The sequence below is a fragment of the Pistacia vera genome, unplaced genomic scaffold (genome assembly GCF_008641045.1).
Source record: "Pistacia vera cultivar Batoury unplaced genomic scaffold, PisVer_v2 Contig598, whole genome shotgun sequence".
Classification (NCBI taxonomy): Eukaryota; Viridiplantae; Streptophyta; class Magnoliopsida; order Sapindales; family Anacardiaceae; genus Pistacia; species Pistacia vera.
The window spans coordinates 664,272-685,929 of NW_022196443.1; the positions used below are offsets into that span (position 1 = coordinate 664,272).

General features: G+C 35.5%; 2 protein-coding genes and 1 non-coding gene across 3 annotated transcripts; 1 reads left to right on the forward strand and 2 right to left on the reverse strand.

The window, feature by feature from the left end:
- Positions 1-10,308: 10,308 nt before the first annotated feature.
- Positions 10,309-12,095, reverse strand: LOC116110174 (pyruvate kinase-like). Its single transcript, XM_031396396.1, has 3 exons — positions 11,978-12,095; positions 11,673-11,825; positions 10,309-10,529 (listed from the first exon to the last, which is right to left on the reverse strand). Exons 1-3 carry the CDS (start codon positions 12,093-12,095, stop codon positions 10,309-10,311), a joined length of 492 nt encoding a protein of 163 aa, XP_031252256.1.
- Positions 12,096-13,670: 1,575 nt separating this feature from the next.
- LOC116110197 (lateral signaling target protein 2 homolog) lies at positions 13,671-15,612 on the forward strand. The gene is made up of 2 exons (XM_031396415.1): positions 13,671-13,818; positions 13,979-15,612. The coding sequence occupies exon 2, from the start codon at positions 13,981-13,983 to the stop codon at positions 15,403-15,405; it is 1,425 nt and encodes a 474-aa protein (XP_031252275.1). The 5' UTR covers positions 13,671-13,818; positions 13,979-13,980; the 3' UTR covers positions 15,406-15,612.
- Positions 15,613-15,836: 224 nt separating this feature from the next.
- TRNAR-UCU lies at positions 15,837-15,908 on the reverse strand. Its single transcript has one exon. It is a non-coding gene; the product is annotated as a tRNA-Arg (tRNA).
- Positions 15,909-21,658: the final 5,750 nt, after the last annotated feature.

Here is a 21,658-nt window from a genome sequence, read left to right on the forward strand (position 1 = left end):
TTCACTCATTTTGACATTTACCTTTTTATTCAATAAAATCACTAAAACACATAACTATTATTAAAAGTTTTTAATTAAAAAATTATTCATAATATCATGTTAGTCTCTGCGCTTGCTCATTGGATTATCGTACCTAGAGTCCAATCTACGCCAATGGCAGGCTTTAATTATTAAGAATTACTTATAAATAAACTTTAAAAGTATAGTATAAAAAAATGAGGTGAAAAAATCAAGCATTGGAAATGGTTGCAGTTTAAGCGACGTAATGGGATGTTAACAATGATAAAAATAAGGAGGGAGTCCCGTTGTTTTCACAAAACTTGTGGGTTTTGCATCCCAAAACTAAACCCAAAACAAAAACCATGGGCAGTTTCCTTTCTTCCCAAACAAAAACCTGTCTAACCAAAACCGGCTGCTAAGCTCTTTGTTTATACTTTATGGTTTCTACCTTCCTGTTCCTTCTTTATCACTCTTTCTAACCCTTCTTTCTCCCTTTCCAATCTTCCACAGCAAGTAATTTTCAGCTTTGAAGCCTGTTTTACCGAGTTTATGAAAATTAGTTAATAAGCAACTAATACTTGTAGGTTAATTCAAGATTATAAGCAGGAGCGGATCTAATCCCTTTGAAGTTAGACCTTTAAAAAAAAAAAAATTATTAATATATAGGCCTACAAAAAATTTCTATTCATATATATACTCAAGTCTACCTTCAGATTTTTTAAAAGTGAAAACTATTATACATATAATCGAACCCACAAAAAAAAAAACTTGCTATTAATATATATATTCCAAGCCCACATCATATTAAAAGTTTAAAACTCTCTCCACTCTTCTTCTCCACAGCTCCACCTATTTTTTATGATTTTATCCCCAAAATTACTTACTCTCTAATCCTCTCTTTCTCTTTCGTATGCTATTCCTCTTAAAAATTTTGAAAACTGAAATTGTTGAAGCTTTCACTACCAAGGTGCCACAGTTAACCTTGTTTTCTATTTTATCAGTTTTAGGTATGTGTATTGTTTATTTCAATTTAGTTTATTTTAGAATTGAATCATACTTGTTTTTTGGAGGTTTTTTATTCTAATTTGAGAGAAAAATACATTGATCTTATGAATTTATTTTATGTCTAAGAATGTTCTTGTTTTCCCAAATTAAAACTTTAACTATATTTTAAAAGACGTTATTTTTCACCTTTCACCCACCACTTTCCTACATTTCAAACGTCACCGTTCAATTGCACCAAATTATTAAAGAAATTTGAGTTATTGTCTATGTTTATATCAAGAAAATTCCCCATTTTTTTATTAATTCATATTAAAAGTCAACGCACTATTGACTTGATCTAAGTTTAATTTGGTTAATTTTAGCTTAGAATATGTCTGATTAAAGTCATCAAAATTTATACTATAATCTTTGGAAGCCAAAAATAAAAAATAAAAATAAAAAAGAATGTTTTGCTCAAGGTTTATTCAACACATTCACTCAAAATTTTACTTCCCATATATTTATTAAGTAAGAAAGTATTGTATTATTGCGTTTTTTTCTTTCAGGTTTTTGATATTGTTTTATTTTCTTTACTTAAGAATGAGTGATTTTTAAAAGTTTTCACTAGTTGTTTGGCAAACAATGCAAAGAAAGCCCCCCCCTCAACGATATGTTGGGTTCACCACTACTTCATTTGAAATTTAAGCAATTACATGTTTAATTAAAATCATTATAAATGACTGATAAATAATTAACGCGTTTAATAAAATATGACTTATAAGTATATTTTATTATTAAAATGACTAAAAAGAGTACTACATTATTTTATAAAATAATAAATTATATTAACTCAATTTTTTACTATAATATTATCAAAATATATTTAAGCATATTACAATATAATTTAATTTTAGAATTAAATAAACAAATACTTTATAGATAAATATTTTATTATAAATTAATGCAATAAATAGTGATAGAAGCGTGAATTATTTGAAATATAAAAATAAGTTATATGATGAAATTTTAAAATTAAATAGGAGTAACGTAATAATATATACAATAAAACCTCTCTATAGTAATACTCTCTATAGGAATAAACTCTATATAGTCATAAAAAATTATGGTCTCAATTTGAGATAGTCATAAATAAGAATAAACTTCACATTGTAATAAGTTATAATTTTTCTAATTCCCGTCTTAAAGAAAGTTGCCTTCACATAATAATAATTATCTGTATATTACCAAAAAATATATTATGTTACATTAAAGGTTTAAGATGAAATAAAATATTTATCTAAAGTTGTTTGAAACAATGATTTATATTTTAGAATTGTTATCACATCTTTTACCTTACTAGTATGTAATAACTTGCTAACATGGCCACTTTTTTGTTGAAACCAAAATAATTTTAGCTTCTCAAACATGTTTAGAGTTTTATAACACGAAACTTTTTGTATTTCCGTACTATCATCCTTAAGATTATTTAATTTATCTTCTTGTCTAATTGTAACAATGATTTCTTCTTCGATTAAAGCATACACGATTTGTTGCTCATTTGAATGATCGAGAAAAACATTAATATTCATTCAATTAGTGTTGTGAAATTGTCGAATCTGATCACTCAATTTTGCAATGAATCTTTTATTTTCCTCATCCACTTCATTTGTAACTTGCAATTCATCAAAATCGGAGGTCCTAATTTTGCAATGCTTAAAACCATTGGCAATTATATGTGACTTCATATCAATTGACCATGCATCAACTGTATTTATAGTTCCATTAATAACACTTATCTTTGTTGGTTCCAAGACATGGTCTTCTATCCATTTCAAAAGTAAGCAATTAAAAGGCTGAATTGAAATCCTAATACTGCTAAAATATAAATTGAAATCCTAATACTGTACTACTAAAACATGAATTAAAAAATAAGAAATCAAAACTATAATTTTTGTAAGTACACTTCCATTAAGTTATAACCTCTTTATAGTAATAAAATTAGTTAGTCCCACCATTATGACTATAGAAAGGTTTTACTGTATATATATATGATCAAAGTAGCTTATAAGCAAAAAGAAAAAAATAGTTCCCCTAGCTTTTTCCCAAAAAAGTTATAAACAAACAATCAACTTGATTTTAGAACTTATAAGCTAGGACAAATACCACTTAATCTTCCTGAAGTCATTCCATGATCAAGAGCAACCTTTAAGACACTCATTTGTCGCACTTGTGGACTCAGCCTGCAAAGTCGATTAGTATGATATCAGTTTTCAAGAAAAACACTATAGATATACGAATTCTTCTTAAGAAATAAAATATAGAGGAATATTAACGCCCGTTGCTACAAATAAAAAAAAATGAAACTGAAGAAGGATATAACAGAAACAATAGTTTGCCAGAGACAAATATGACATCAATAATATCATTTTCTGTGCACATAAATTATCTTTACAGGAAATTGCTGTGGTGTGTAACATGACAAATTAACTTCTGGCAAGATTACAGTCCACCGAGGAGACTGCCACAGATTGCAACTCGGACAAGGGTCAACACAAAACTCGAAAAAGACAGAATCTAAGTATGAACTTTGAACCCAGACGAGTTATAATTTAACAAAGAATACAGCATGAGTTCAGTTTCACCACCTATTGGGCCTAGATATAGACATTCATGTTAAGCCCATATGAGAATTGCTTAACCACAAGATAGACCTAGCTCTGTCGATGAATTGACAACTTATTGAGAGTGATGATCAAGCGAGCTGACAACCAGAACAGGAAGGCATGAACACACACGCCATATATATAACAAGAAACAAAAAGGAAAAATAATGGTGTAAATTAGGGAGCGCTCATTTATGATCATGAAAGGGACATCCACTTCCCACCATATGGAAACATGGATGTTGTAAGCCCCACTGCCCCCCAGAAAGGAAAAAGAGTAATAACGAAGTGAAGGATAAAAAAAACAGAACTTACTGGATGTCGTGGATCAGCTAGCATGGGGAAGAGGCTTCTCACAATGAGAGATTGTCTTGCCTGAAATTTTAGGGTAAACTATAAGCATATTATCAATCAGCTTGAATACTACAAGACTAATAGACCACGAAAGTTCTACGATAAAATGAAGGGAACAGATGAATACATAACACTTCCTTCAGTAGAACAATAGTTTCCACAAAAATTAACAAGTAAACCTCAAATTATTAATGTACATGAAAGATTACGAGTCAAGAATCCTCAGTTTGGTAAACTATAAATCTTAATGTAATGATCCAGAATGACTTGCTAATATAGAAAAAAATGGCTTTACCACAATATATATGGAAGATTACAGGATTAAACTGAGCATTAACTAATAATAAATAGAAGGTAAAATGGCAATAACAACAAAGATCATAAACTCCTTAAGATCTAGAATTTGAAACAGATTCTATCAGCAAATTACACATGCAAATAATAACATGGATGTTTAAATTCAGATGCAGGTTATCAGATTCATTCCATCCACCAAGCCTTGAAGGGTTATATTAACGCTAAATGCAAGTAAAGAAAAATATTTTTTGAAAACATCTGACGTAGATCACTGTAATAATTGGAAGAGATTCTTTATGGTATAACATCTCCATAATAAAAAGCCAATTATTCGAATAAATCAAAAGGATATAGGTCAAACAAAAAAGCTTTTTTCTGAATTGCAGAACTATAAATGAAGGCCATGCTTTCAATGAACTATAAAGGATTTACCTCAAAGGCTCCACTAAGCTCCATTTTAGGTGATTTGTTTTAAGCTGGGGAATAACAACTGACAGAACTGGCATTGTTGGCTATATTCAATCAACCTGCATTACATGCTGTAGACAAAATAAATATGAAAGCTGCAAAAAAAGTTAGAATCAAGAAAAGCAGTTGAGGCCTTAATCCAGCATGCATATTGAAAAAGAGTACCTTGCAGCTTTCCTAACAAGTGAAGCATATAATAACAGATTCCTTGACCTTAATGGCTGCCCTTACCTAGAGAAGAATAGAAAATTGGACTATAAGAAAACATTTTGAAGTATCCAACAACTCCAACTCTCAACCAGGATTGAATTGCAGAAACATATAATAGAAACAATTAGAGCATATAAAAAACAGCCAAAAGGGAATAATGCTGAGGAATCAATAGATTCTTAGTGCATCATTGGCTCTCCAACATGCTTGACAGTCTTCTTAAAACATATGTCTTGATTGAAAACCTTCTCTGCCTGTATGCATTTTTAAGAAAAAGGTCAAAACATTACATAAAGCACAAAGAAGAAAACAAAAAGATATCTATTATTTATACTACAAATTCCACAACATATGTAATATTACTGTGTAGTTTTATGTCAAGCCCAACAAGTAAACCACCCTAAATATATCCACACAAAATTCATGAATAATCTACAGTCAGTTTATAGATGAAAACAATAAACGATTCACAATGAGGACCACCAATAGTCAAGTGGTATAACGTAGAGGGCAAGAAGGAAGAGTAATACAGGACAGCTGGAGAGCAGCGCATAACAAGTAAGGCAGCCGCACAACAAGCGTGAATGAATCTGTTTGACAGGTGGAACAACAACAAGCTAGCTGACAAATAAAGGAATAAAAGGGGAACCAACAGAGGGGGAAGGCATTGAGAATATTGTTGGGAATTGTGGGGAGGAGCTGACCCTCGAAGATCAGCCTGGCTTCTTTCTTTCTGTTTTAGTAATTTTCCTTTTGTTTGATTCACTGTAATGAACTACTGAATATCAATCCAAATATCCATTTTAAACAAGACATTCACTGCCTCTTTCTGTTCTTGGTTGATTGTGGCCTAAAATGGTTGAATGCATTAGTAACTGAGTTACTTGGGTTGGTTCCATCAAATTGGTATCAGAGCCAAGCTTGATTCAGGGCATGGGTGGAACAAGGATGGATAATAGAATAGAGAACGTTGAGAAGGATGTAGCTAAAGTTACTGAAAGGTGAACACCATGAGGAGATTTAATCGATATGCAAAATTGGATGCGAAAAAAAGATGAAGAAGAGGAGGAACGAAGGAGAAATTTCGGAAACTCAAGTCGTGGCAGGGTTGAGCACAATGAACATGAGATATAGGAAACCAAGGAGTGCCCGGGAAGGGAAAACTTTGAAGGTGACCCATCCGGAGAAACTGGAAACAAGGGGTGGGAAGATGGCATCATCGTGAATGGAAGGGAGAAAGTTGGAGTTACCCATCTTTTCCGGTGAAGACGTATGGAGGATATTTAAGGTGGAACGTTACTTCACTTTCAACTTGATAGCTGAAGAACATAGGGTGGCAGCCCATGCATTATGCATGGAGGGAGAAGCCCTCCATTGGTATCAATGGATGGAAACCAGGTTAAGTCAGTAGTTGGCAGGAGTTTAAAATAGCTCTCTCCCAAAGGTTTAGCGGGACCCAAGAAGTGAGTCCCTTGGAGCTGCTGATGGCCACAAGCAAACAGGCACGATTCTGGTTATCGCCGAAAATTGAAGAAGTTGAGCTTTAGACAAATGAAAAAGAAGAGGTGCTCACTGCTGCATTTCTGAATGGGCTTAGGCCTGAAGTAAAAGCTGAAATCAAACTCCAACAGCCCAATCTCATCCAACAACCAATTCACTAATTAATGTGGCCCAATTGGCCCAGCGTGTGGAGGAAAGGAATAAAACTGTGGAGGAATTCAAATTTGGATTGCGCGTGTAACTAAGTGGAATTCATCTCTTTTTGGCACAAAGTCTTACGCCCAGTCAACTCGACATGATGGAAGCTACAAAAACAAAAAGCTATTGACCCAAGTCAACACTCATCAACCCACTAAACCCACAACCACCTGTTCGACGCAACCCAAACGAAACCCACTCCAGCACCAACTCGCCATGGCAGTCAATTTTCGCCCAGATTCAGGCCGACGTGAGTTCCTCAAGCGAATGACGGAAGCGAGATCCAACGCAAACGGAGAGGGGTTTATGCTATCGTTGTGACGCGAAGTATTCTCCGGGTCATAGATGTGGGATAAGCAGGTACAAGTTCTATTGTTGGAAGATGAAGATCCTGAGGAGGTGAATGAGCTATCGGTAGAGGAACTCAAAGGGGAAGAGGATGCGTTAGGCACAATGGAGCTTTCCATCAGTTCCGTGGAAGGTATAGTGGGCCAAAAAACTTGAAGTAAAAGGGGAAATTGCGGGAAGAAATGTGGTGGGTTTAATTGACAGCGGGGCGTCTCACAATTTCATCAACCGACAGGTAGTGGATGAGCTCAAATCCCTATAACCTCTACTAAAAAGTTTGGAGTCAGAGTTGGTGATGGGTACAGGGTAAGCTGTCAAGGCGAATGCGCGCGGTGAAGTTACAGCTGCAAGGTATTTCAGTAGTGCCAACACTTCTACCCCTTCGATATGATAGTGCGGATGTGATTTTGGGGGTTGCATGGTTAGAGACACTGGGAGAAATTACCACTGATGGAAAAAATCAGTAATGAAATTCAACCAGTCTGGAAAAATTATCATGTTGATTGGGGACCCCTCTTGAGCAGAACCAAGTTGTCATGAAAAGGATTTAAAAATGATCCAGTATGAAGGGCCTGGCTATTTGTTGGAAATTAATATTTGCAGGCGCATGAGCATGAAGAAGTAACGGATGAGGGTGATTGGGGTGCACTATTGAGGGAATACCAAGTCTTATTTGAACCGCTACCGGGACTGCCACCGGCACGACTTGTGATCCCGCATCAGGCTCGAACAGGCAGCTCCAGTCCCAATATCAGACCCTATCGGTACCCATATTATCAGAAGAATGAGATAGAGCGGATTGTACAGGAAATGTTGTTTCCGGAATACAAGCCAAGTATCAGTCCCTTTCCAGCCCAGTACTTTTGGTTAAAAAGAAAGACGGAGGATGGCGTTTCTGCGTCGATTACCGAGCACTCAACAAAGTCACCATACCGATAAGTTTCCGATACCGACAGTGGACGAGTTATTTGACGAGTTAGGCGGGGCCACGATATTCTCAAAGCTCGACCTTAAATCGGGATACACCAAATTCGTGTCCGGGAGGAAGATACTCATAAGACAGCCTTCCGCACACACGAAGGGCACTACGAGTTCTAGTAATGCCCTTCGATATCGAATGCGCCGTCCACCTTCCAAGCTCTCATGAACAACATTTTCAAAACATACTACGTAAGTTCATTGGTTTTGACGACATATGGTTGTACAGTAATAACTCAGAAGCACACTCGCCACATTTGAGACTCACATTTCAGGTTCTACTCGACCACCAGTTGGTGGTTAACAAGAAAAAATGCACTTTCGGGCAATGTAAGTTGGGATACTTAGGCCACATTATTTCAGGCAAGGAGTTGCCGTTGACCCTTCCAAGGTAGATTGCATATTAAAATGGCCTGTTCCGAAGGATGTAAAGGCACTCGTGGATTTCGGGTTTGACAGGATATTATCGGAAATCGTCAACGGTTAGGGGCCATTCCTTACCCTAACAAATCTGCTCCGTAAGGATTCTTTGTGTGGTCTGAGGTAGCACAAAAGGCATTCGAAGAATTGCAACAGGTAATGACTACTGTTCCAGTCCTCGCCATGCCGGACTTTTCAAAAACATTGTCATTGAGACAGACGCTTAGGATACGGTATCGGGGCTGTCCTAAGCAGGAAGGCAGACCCTTGGCCTTCTAAGTCAAGGGCTTTCCCTCGCTCGCGGCTTCGTTCGGTTTATGAGAGAGAATTGATGGCCGTGGTCCTTGCGGTTCAAAAATGGCGCCACTACTTGTTGGGTCGCCGTTTCATTATTAGAACCGATCAGCGAAGCCTCCACTATTGAATGAGCAGCGGTTACAAGGTGAAGAACAACAAAATGGATACAGGTTGCTCGGATTAAACTATGAAATTCAGTATAAACCCGGGTTAGAAAAAAAGCTGCAGATGCCTTATCCCGACGTGATGGCGGTTGAGTGTACAGCCATTTCAATCTGTTATTTCGCAAAAAAAGAAGAGTGGGTAGAGCCATCCACGTGACAGCAAGCTGCAGAAAATTTATCAAGATCTGATCGTCGATTATCCAGCCATTGCAATTCAGGTAGTGGGTTCCCTACTTTACTATGATGATCGTTTGGTGCTGCCAGATCCTGTCCCAAGTGCAGCAAATTTGCGGGAATTCACTCTTCCCCCGGGGGGCCATTCTGGTTATTTCCGTACTTACAAGCGGCTAGCGCAAGTAGTTTACTGGGAGGGAATGAGACAGGATATCCAGGCTTTTGTGTAAGGCCTGCTCAGTTTGCCAACAAAACAAATATGATGCACTGCAACCGGCTGGCCTCCTACAACCTCTAACTATCCCTCTCAGGTTTGGGAAGACGTGTCCAGGATTTATCGGGGGCCTTCCTAAGGCTCACAGGCTGGACACCATCCTGGTTGTGGTGGATCGCCTTACGAAGTATAGCCACTTTTTTCTTGTGTCACCCTTTCACAGCTCAAGAAGTGGCCAACCTGTTCCTTACAGAAATTGTCGTTTACATGGCTTTCCCCGCACTATTGTCTCCGACCGTGACCGAATTTTCATGAGTTATTCTGGGGGGAATTGTTTAAACAATCAGGAACTAACTCCACATGAGTACCGCTACCATCCTCAAACGGATGGTCAAACGGAGGTTGTCAACCGTTGTGTCGAAACTTACCTCCGCTGTTTGCAGGGCATCAACCGCATCAATGGCCCCAATGGGTAGCCTGGGCAGAGTACTGGTTTAACACCACTTACAGCCGCTCTTCAGGAAGACTCCGTTCAAGGCTCTCTATGGTCGCGACCCTCCCATTCTTTAAAATATAGTGAGCACTCTTCTGTGGTGGATGCCGTAGACCAGCAACTAACAGACCGCAATTCCATCTTAGAAGAATTAAACTGAACCTAATAGGGCCCAAGAACACATGAAACAATATGCGATGGAAACGTCGGGAAGTTCAATTTTCCGTAGGGGACTCTGTCTACCTGAAACTTCAGCCTTACGTCTCGCTCCCTCGCAAGGCGAGTCAATGAAAAGCTCAGCCCCCGTTACTAGGACCCTTCCATTACGGCCAAAGTGGGTCAGGTTGCGTATCGCTCAAATTACCCCCACAGCCCGGATACATGATGTCTTTCATGTGCTGCAACTGAAACGAGCCACCGCTGCCCTATGACTACCCAGCCCTTCCACTGTACTCACCAGTGACCTGGTCTTGCAAGTCGAACTCACAGGCTCTACGTAAACGACGCCTCCTGAATGGTGAGTACGAAATCCTAATCAAGTGGAAATCACTTTCCCATTGTGACAATACATGGGAGGACTATGCTGCCATATGCCACCAATTCCCTTCTTTCCACCTTGAGGACAAGGTGGCACTCCTTGGGAGGGTAATGAGGACCACCAATAGTCAAGGGGTAAAACGTAAGGGGCAAAGAGAGAAGAGAGTAATACAGGACAGCTGGAGCAGCAGCATAACAAGTAAGGCAGCAGCACAACAGCGTGGATGAATCTGTTTGACAGGTGGAACAACAACACAGCTAGCATGACAAATAAAGGAATAAAAGGGGAACCAACAGGGGGAAGGCATTGAGAATATTGTTGGGAATTGTGGGGAGGAGTGACCCTCGAAGATCAGCCTGGCTTCTTTCTTTTTTTCTGTTTTAGTCAGATTTTCCTTTTTGTTTGATTCATGAATGAACTACTGAATATCAATCCAAATATCCATTTTAAACAAGACATTCATGCTCTTTCTGTTCTTGGTTGATGTGGGCCTAAAATGGTGACTGAATGCATTAGTAACTGAGTTACTTGGGTTGGTTCCATCACACAACATTTATGGTTATAGCGTCAGCAATCAGCAGCCTCATAATATTGTTTTGATTCCTTGAAGTGTAATAATTGAAATGTGTTTCCTATTGATCTGGTGAACAAAGTCAACAGGTGAGTCTAAAAACTTGTATGGATGAGAAGAACAGAAATGGCTATTTTTATTGGTTACAGAAAATCATATATATAAGCATGAAGTATCCACACAAAATTTCATGAATAATCTAAAGTCAGTTTTATAGATGAAAACAATAAATGATTCACAGCATTTATGGTTATAGCATCAGCAGCAGCATAATGTTGTTTTGATTCCTTGAAGTGAGATACTTGAAATTGTTTTCATATTGATATGGTGAACAAAGTCTAACAGGTAAGTCTAAAAACTTGTATGATGTAAATGGAAGTATGGAACAGCACACATGGATTTTTTGTTGGTTACAGAAAATCATTGGAAGCCAAGTGGGCATAGGCTGTTCATTTGTCGTATAAAGGAAGGCCTCCATACAAGAGAGTGGTAATATTTAAAACAATGCAAAGGTTATTCATGTGTTCATTGGAGAAAAAAAATATAGAAAATGCTTAGTGTGATCATAAAGCATCTAAAGGGGTACAAGTTCAGGAACAAATAAACCAATTCTATGAAGAACACTTCCATCTCAACCTTGCAAAAATGGATGTCAATTAACCAAACATGAAACAGTACAAAAGATGTACCAGCTCGTCATGACTATAGAACCATTTACACCAAGCACACTCCAGATGTCAAAGTCAAGCATTCAATTTATTAAGAGTCAGAACAAATTCATAATTCAAATTTCATATTTACAGCTTCCACCCTGAAATAAAGTTGCCAACTTAATGAACATATGAGTTATGTCCAAATTATTTATCTCAGCACAAATTTTACCAATGATTGAGATAGTTTCAACAGGGTAAGAGTCACGTACAGCCTCAGCACCAAGAAGAATTGCATCAATCCCTGCATGTATAAAGAAATAGGACTGAGAATAAGGTACTTAATAATGGGTCATTCTTGTAAATGGTTTGGCAGAGAATCAGATACCTTGAATACAAGATCAAAAATAAATTGAAGAGTATCCATAATATATTGCACATAAATGTAAATTTCACAAAATTTTAAAGGGTTCAGAGCAACAAGTTTTGAGTTAAGAGTTACCAGCGTCCCATCCAATACTGCATTTGCAACACCAGTGGCTTTTGCACGGGTAGGTCTTAGGTTGTCAGTCATACAGTCCACACAACAAGTAACAACTGCAGGCTTTCCAGCCATGTTGGACTTGCGAAGAGCAGCCTTTTGAAATAAGAACACCTGCAAAGTACACAGAGATCCGTTGCCAGTGAGATCCACCAAACACACAAGATATGACTTGCAAAACACCATCCATCCCTTGTTAAAATTCATGTCCACAAAACTTTTAGATGTCTTGCAATTAGAATAAACAATTTCAAAACCTGTCTCCATTACTGAACAATCTAAATGGATGTCTAATGGGTATTTCAAAAATAATAAAAGAAAATAAAAATTAGTGCATATTTCTTTTCCCCTCTAAATGGACTTAACTTCTATCTGCAGTGCTTAGAATCTAAATAAAGTGATCGCCCTCTAGATAAATGGCAAAAAATTACTGTGCTTTTTAAAATGTTTTTAGCATTGAAGCATTTGCTACTAAAAGCAAAATATAAGATCTTGGAAACTTCTTCATGACAGTTCAAACATAAATGTTAAACTCAGATGTCATGTGCTATTTTTGTAAGTATACTAAGACATCATCTATGTTTAAGGGGTGAAAATTATATTAATTTACAAAATCCAACATGGTGGTGGAAGAGTTAGACAAATGCAACTTTGGGGCATCTTAAAGCAAATGTAGTAATACATCTTAGAAACCATCATATAGGAAGTTTAAGAATTCGCACTTGAGCAGTGATTCTTCAGTCAAGATAAGAAACAGACCTTCTCGGGTAGGAGATCTATACCCAAATTTCCACGGGAAAGAATAATACCATCTGCTTCTTGAAGGATCTCATCAAAATGAGTCAAACCCTAGAAATGTAAACATAAAGACAGAAACATAACTCAAACTGAACTGCAATAGATAATCATAAATCATCCAAAGAAACTTGGTCAATCTTATAATGAAACAGTATGGCCCACTAACCTCTATATTTTCTCTGAGTATGATAGAGGTCACCCAACATAAGAACATAAAGAAATAAAAATATGAATACGACACTAAAAATAAGAAAAATGCAGCAAATTCATCAATTTTAGAAATAAATAATATAATAGCAGAAAAGTTTAGACAAATTACCTGGCGCAAATCTTCTGCATGACGGGTGTATGACAAGGAGAGGAAGTCAATTTTGTTTTGTGTTCCCCGAGAACTAATAACCTAATTTTGTATTGTAAATATCATATAATTAAAAAAAAAAATTAAATTACAGTAAAAGAAATGAGTCAAAAAGTAAGAGTAATGTTTTATTAACTTTTTTAATCATTTTTGTTAAAATTATATATGATATCCGTATTATATTTATAATATTTGTATTATATTTTATATTTATAAAAATTATTAAAATAGTTAATAAATTCATAAGTAAGCGTAAATTATTAGAAAAATAAAGTATTGACCACACTCAAGAAAGTGGTTGCAGTCTAAAGTGACTGTAGGAAATAGGAATGATAAAAATATTAAAGGGAGTCCCTTTGTTTTCACAAAACCTGTGGGTTTACATCCAAAAACTAAAACCAAAACCATGGGCAGTTTTTTTTCTTCCCAAACTAAAACCTGCCTAACCAAAACCAGCTGCTACGCTCTTTGTATATATTTTCTACCGACCTGTTCCATCTTTATTACTCTTTTTAACACTTCTTTCTCCCTTTCAAATCTTCCACAATAAGTTATTTTCTGCTTTAATCTTCCTCTTCCTGTTCCTGTTGCTTTCCTTGGGTATGTTTTGTTTCCATCTCTGCCTATTGTTTTTTAGAATTTCATTGTTATTATGATTAGAATTTGATGGTAAAGCTGAAGTTTTTGTTGAATTAGTTGTGTTTTAGTTTGATGGAACCAAATGGTTTAAATGTTGGGTTGTTTTCTGGTATTGCTTCAGGAATGTTGGGCCTAGAAATGTCTTTACACCCTCAACAAAACCCTCAAAATCCTCAAATTCAAAACCCTCAAAACCCTCACAATTTACATAATCAATCTCAAATGCTTGCTGCTTATTCTCATTCTCACCAGCATGACACTGATCACCACCACCACCACTCACAATCCCAATCCCACCAATTGGCGAAACAACATGCTTCCTTGTTTAACCCCAAGCCAAAACAGCAACTTTCGCCTCTCAGTGATGAAGATGAACTTGGATTTGCCCCGGATGACAATGCTGGAGATGGCAAGAGAAAGGCATCTCCTTGGCAGAGAATGAAGTGGACTGATAGCATGGTTAGGCTTCTTATAATGGCTGTTTTTTATATTGGTGATGAAGCCGGATCCGAAGGGAATGATAAGAAAAAGGCGGGTGCTTTACTTCAAAAGAAAGGGAAGTGGAAATCAGTTTCGAGGGCAATGATGGAGAAAGGGTTTTATGTGTCTCCACAACAATGTGAGGATAAATTTAATGACTTGAATAAGAGGTACAAAAGGGTTAATGAAATACTTGGTAAGGGAACTGCTTGCCGTGTTGTGGAGAATCAGAGTTTACTGGATACTATGGATTTGTCGCCGAAAATGAAGGAGGAGGTTAAGAAGTTACTTAATTCGAAACATTTGTTTTTCAGGGAAATGTGTGCGTATCATAATAGTTGTGGTCATGTTAGTGGTACTAATGGAGCTACTAGTGGCAATCACTCACCAGAGGTAACAACGGATCCGTCTCAGGTCCAGCATCAACAATCACAACAACGGTGCTTGCATTCATCGGAAAATGCCCATGGTGGGGCTAATTCGAGTAGAATGGGAATGGAAGGATCAAAAATGGTAAAAGTGGGAAGTGAAGAAGAGGATTATGAGGAGGATGACACCGATGATGAGGATGACGACGATGATGATGATGAAGCGATAGAAGGAAATTCAAGAGGCCAAAATGGGCATGGGCAAGAAGATGATGATGACAACGATGAGAAACCATCTCGAAAAAGGGCAAGAAAAGGCGTTTTCTCTGCTACCTTGTCACCATTAATGCAGCAATTGAATGGTGAAGTAATGAGTGTGATTCAAGATGGAGCTAAGAGTGCATGGGAGAAGAAGCAGTGGATGAAGATGAGGTTATTGCAATTGGAGGAGCAGCAAGTGAGTTATCGATACCAAGCTTTTGAGCTTGAGAAGCAAAGGTTAAAGTGGGTGAAGTTCAGCTCGAAGAAGGAGAGGGAAATGGAGAAAGCAAAGCTTAACAACGAGCGAAGGCAGCTTGAGAACGACAGAATGGTGCTTGTTCTTAGGCAGAAGGAGCTTGAGTTGCTTGATCACCATCATCATCATCAACAACAACACTCATCAAACAAGAGGAGTGACCCATCTTCCATTACTGCTTAAAGTGTACAATATATAGATCACATTACATAGGTTATAACAGATAAAATGGTGGTTTTATTTTTTGTTTTCTCAAATCTTTGTGTATTAAATTTTGTACTTATATATGAATCAAGTACGTTCACTTTCTAATAAATATTTTAGTGTTCATTTAGGCTAGAGAAAAGGCTGATTGTAAAGGTAAATTTTGTGTTTAAGAAAGGAAATTTTAGAGAGTAAATGTTGTATTGAGCATTAAATCAATCCCAAAGTCATGTACTTATTTTGACGTGGGCATTATAATGGTTTAGCATTAGTAAAACGAGGAAATGGTCAAGTAGACAAGTTTTGAAATCTTTGAGGCAATTTACAAAGAAGAGGTGGAGATACATCTTGGACCTTATACTTTCAGGCGAGGAGCGAAATAAAAGTAACATGAAATATCAAAGTTATGGCACGCCTGGTGGGACTCGAACCCACAATCGTCTGATTAGAAGTCAGACGCCTTATCCATAGGCCACAGGCGCCCATCTTTTGTCATATGTAAGATGCTTAAATATTTATTCTATTTTAAATAAAAAATACTAACATTGCAATTTGGAACACGAAGCCCCTTATCAAAATGTTTTTAATATTTTAATCAGATATTTTTTTTTTCAAAAGTATATAATAATTTTAATAAAGATAAAAATTTTAATTACCCCCCATTCCCTTTAATTCAATTATCAATTGAAATTGAAAGCAAATTCAAATATTTGAGAGTTTATCCTTATATCACTCAATCTCTCATTCTCTCACTTTGATCTTAGTTATTTACTCTGTTTACTTTATCCTTCCTGAGTTATTACTAAATAGCACCACTAAAATTACAACACGTTATCAGCACGAAGAGCTTAACAAGTATAACGGTGCATGCCTATTGAAAGTACGTATTTTCAATCCTACAAGTGTTTTTTAATCCTTGTTTTCGTTTTTATGACTAGATTTATTTATTACAGTTAAATTCTACCTCCATTGTCAGATTTATTTATTATTGTTAAATTCCACCTCTATGTTCGGATTTATTTATTATTGTTAAATTTCGCTTCCATAGTCTGGTTTATTTATTATTGCTAAATTCCGTCTTTATGGTCGAATCTACTCATTATTGCTAATTCCGCCTTTATGGTTGGATTTACATATTATTATCAAATTCTGTCTTTATGGCTGGATCTATTTATTATTATTCTTTCATGGTTGGATTTATTTATTATCGTCAAATATCGCCTTCATGGCTGGATTATTTATTATTGTTATATACCGTCTTCATGGTCAAACCTATTTACTATTATTGTTGAATACTGTCTTCATGGTCAAATCTATTTATTCTTGTTACATATAATCTTTATGGTTAGATATTTTTTTATTATATTTTCGATAACTAATGTTAACAATTATACTTCCATATTATATTTGATAAACGAACTTGAAATTCCATAAATAAATATCGTTTTAGAACTTGAAGTTCTAAATACCAATTACAAACATGAAGTTTGTAAAACAGAGACAAATATTAGACCTGAAGTTCCATATCATGAAGATGAAGTTCTATAAACATCATTACTAATGTAAATTTTTTTTTTTAAGGATGGACTTCGAACTGAGACATCGATATTCAGTAATGGTGGAGACATTTGTATAGTAGATTATGCAACAACGCATACCATCTTTTGGGATATAAAATATTTCTCAGGTTTGACCTTTACTAAGACTAAAATAAATACCATATCAGTATCTACAAACATTATTAAGGGCTTCGGAAGAAAAAAACTTGTGTTACCAAGCAGAATTAAATTAAGTATCAATGATGCTTTATATTCTAGCAAATCCAGAAGAAATTTGCTTAGTTTCAAAGATATACGACTTAATGGATACCACATTGAAACTTTAAGTGAAAAGGATAGAGAGTTTCTATGCATCACTGCTAATATTTCATGCTAGAAGCATATACTAGAGAAACTCCCTGCTTTCTCATAAGGGTTATATTACACATTTTTTTAAGAATGTTGAAGTCTATGCAGTTATAAACCAGAAGTTCACTGATCCTGAACTTTTTAAAATTTGGCACGATCGTCTTAGTCACCCAGGATCTACTATGATGCGTAGGATCATAGAAAACTCACATGGGCATCTATTAAAGAACCTGATGATTCTATCACCTGATGAGAGTGCTTGTATTGCTTGCTCACAAGGCAAATTGGCACTTAAGCCATCCATCACTAAAGTTGGCGTAGAATCCCCATCATTTTTACAAAGAATTCAAGGGGACATATGTAGACCTATTCATCCACCAAGTGGACATTTCTGCTACTTTATAGTACTGATTGATGCTTCGGCATTGGGTTGAAACATGTTTGTCTACTATTTACCCGTAATGTTGCCTTTGTTAGATTATTGGCACAAATTATCAAATTACGGGCACACTTTCCAGATTACCCAATTAAAGCAATCTGTCTAGAGAATGTTGGTGAGTTTACCTCAGACATTTGATGATTATTGTATAACAATGGGAATTAATGTTGAGCACCCAGTACCACATGTACATACCCAGAATGGTATGGCAGAGTTATTTATAAAGCATATCCAATTAATTGCAAGAACTTTACTATTACGTACGCAATTACCGACTTCTGCATGAGCTAATGTTGTTTTACATGCTGCGGCGTTAATTGATCTAAACCTATTGCATATCATCAATACTCTCCAATACAGCTTGTATTTGGACATCAGCCTAATATATCCCATTTAAGAACTTCTGGTTATGTTGTGTAAATTCTAATTGCACCCCCTCAACGCATCAAAATGGGACCCCAACTTCGTTTGGGAATATATGTTGGCTATGACTCACCATTTATCATCAGATATCTTGAGCCCCTGACGGGCGATTTGTTTACCCACATTTTGCGGATTGCCATCTTGACAAGACAACATTTCCATCTTTAGAGAAAAAAGTAAAGCCTCCTGAAGTAAGGCCTAAACTTTCCTGGAAAGGGAATTATATGCCTCATTTAGATCTTCACACATCTCAATCTGAAATTGAAGTGCAAAGAATAACACATTTGCAAAATATTGCTAACCAAATGCCTGATGCATTTACAGATGTAGCAAAAGTAAAGAGATCATACATTCATGTTGTCAATACGCCAGCAAGGATTGATGTTACTAATGAATAATCCATGCGGGCAGCGATCAATTCATCTGTTACACACCAGAAGCGTGGTAGGCCTGTTGGAGCCAAGGATACTATTCCTAGGAAATGAAAGGCACATAATCAAATAGGTGCCAACATTGACAATACTGGAATAATTGACAATTCCACATTTTCTAAACTAACTCCAAAAGAGTTAATAGTCCCTAAAGAAGAAGAAATCTCTAAAGGAATACAAGAACATAGAAATGAAGAAATTTCTAAAAACTATGCCCACTCTAGAGAAAGCTGGAATCGTGAGACAACTATTGTCGATAACATATTCCAATGCGCAGTAGCTACTAAAATTATGAATGATGAGTTTGAGCCACGTTCTATTGATGAATGTCGACAAAGACATGATCGGCCAAAATGGGAAGAGACAATTCAAGCAGAATTAACTTCCTTAGCAAAACGTAATGTATTTGAACATATAATCCAAATGTCTGAAAATGTGAAACCCGTAGGATACAAGTAGGTATTCACATAGAAACGAAATGAGAAAAATAAGATTTCTAGGTATAAGGTCAAACTAGTGGCTCAAGGTTTCTTGCAGACTCCTAAAGAGGTCACAAAAGTTGTTGAGTACTTAAAAAGAGAATTTGAAATGAAAGATCTTGGGAAAACAAAGTATTGCCTCGGTCTGCAGATCAAGCATTGTTCAAATGGAGTTTGCTCCATCAATTAAATTATACTGAAAAGATCTTAAAGCAATTTAATATAGATAAATCTCACCCCTTGAGTACCCCAATGGTTGTTCGATCTCTTGTTCCTAAAAATGATCCATTTCATCCTAAAGAAGATGATGAAAAGTACTTGGTCCTGCAGTACCGTATCTAAATGCAGTAGGTGTATTATTATATTTGACACAATTTACAAGACCCGACATAGCATTTGCAGTGAATCTGTTGGCAAGATTTAGCTCTGCACCAACTCGCCGACATTGGAATGGGATCAAACAAGTAAGCCTGTAATCAAACCGAACACGAACGAACAGCCCCGTTCGAAACTCATTCGATAAGCATGCTCGATTGTTCAATTTCGTGTTCGAACTCGAATGAACATAGGATGACTGTTCGTGTTCGTTTGATTAACAAAAGGTCTGTTCGTGTTCGTTCGACTAACTCGTAAATACTTGTTCGAATAACTCGTTCAATAACTTGTAAATACCTGTTCGAATAACTCGTTCAATAACTTGTAAATACATGTTCGAATAACTCGTTCAATAACTTGTAAATACCTATTCGAATAAAAAATATACAACAACTCGTTCGAATAACTGTCTACATATATATTTTGTATCAACACCTATAAATTCATAGTGGTACGAGAGTTTATTGTAATATATGATCAATACAAGTGTGTGATTAATTTAGATTTAATTAAGCTATTATGTTATTAAATTTGTCATGATATATATCACTTGATTATACAATATGTTATGTTCATAAATTTGTCATATTATATTTAATTAAACTATTAAATTATTAAATTTGTCATGTTATACATCACTTAATTATACAATATGTTATGCTCATCAATTTACCATACTATATTTAACTAAACTATTATATTATTAAATTTGTTATGCTATACATCACTTGATTATACAATATGTTATGTTCATCAATTTACCATATTATATTTATTATTTATTAATTGAAATGCTATCTTATAATATTTAATTATTGATTACATTTGAAAAAATATGAAGCAATTATGTTATTGGATTTACTATATTATATATCACTTGATTATACAATCTATTATATTACTAAATTTGTCATGCTATGTATCATAATAATTTATTAGTTTTTAATTAAAATGTTGTATACTTATATATTTAATTATTGATGACATTTGGAAAATTAAAATCCAAACATATTATATATATATAAGAAAAACAAAAGTATCATAATATTTTATTATTGATTACCATAAAAAAAAAATTCATCCAAACTAAATCAAATATAATATAAAAAAGAAAAAAAAATATATAAATTATAATAATGCATACCATGTTTTTCGAACATAAACGAACGAACAATCGAACAGATTGGTCGCGAACATAATCGAACAAACAGCCCATGTTCGAACTTGATCAAACATATTATCGAACGAACATCAAACTGTTCGTGAACAGTTTATTCGCGAACAGTGTCGAACAGTTATCAAACGAACATCGAATTGTTCGCGAACTGTTCGGTTCGTTTGCAGCCCTACAAACAAGTCTTTTGTTACCTCAGTGAAACAAAAGTTTGGGATTGTTTTATCCAATGAAATCTGTTAATGATCCTAAATTAGTTGGCTATACAAATGTTGGATACCTTTCTAATCCTCACAAAGCTCACTCACAGATGGGATATATTTTCACTCATAATGGTACTACAATATCATGGCGCTCTTGTAATGCTTTCTTTCTAGCTAGTATACTCGTAAAATAATTAATAAAACTCATTAACAACATATATAAGAAAATACACATATATGAGTAACAAAGTATGGGCCCATATTTAATTTTTCTTTATATACAAATATACTCAAAATAGCAACGTGACAGTGTAGCCCAACCCGTCCACTGCGTGATGTTTCGTGCGACCGCAACTCACCTATTACCTGCAAAAACATTAAAAACAACGGAGTGAGCACTAATTGCTAAGTAAGTAAACCCGCTATGCTACCCTTCTCTCTCCGTTGCTAAAAATTCCGAATTTTCTTTCCTTACATCACATTTCCCGATTATTCTCTATTCTTTCCCTGTTCTTCTCTCTGTTCTTTCTCTATTCTTTCTCTGTTCTTCTCTTTGTTCTTTCTCTATTCTTTCTCTGTTTTTCTCTCTGTTTTCTAAATTTTTCACTACCCATGATAATGAGCATGGTATTATGCATATTCATGATGCAAATGCACAAATGCATAAATTATGCATTTTCTTTTCTATTTTTCTTATTCTGTTTTTCTGTTTCTTTTTCTTTATTTCTTTCTTTCTTTTCCAGTCTTTCTTTCTATCCTTTCTTTCTTTTCTATTCTTTCTTTCTTTTCTATTCTTTCTTT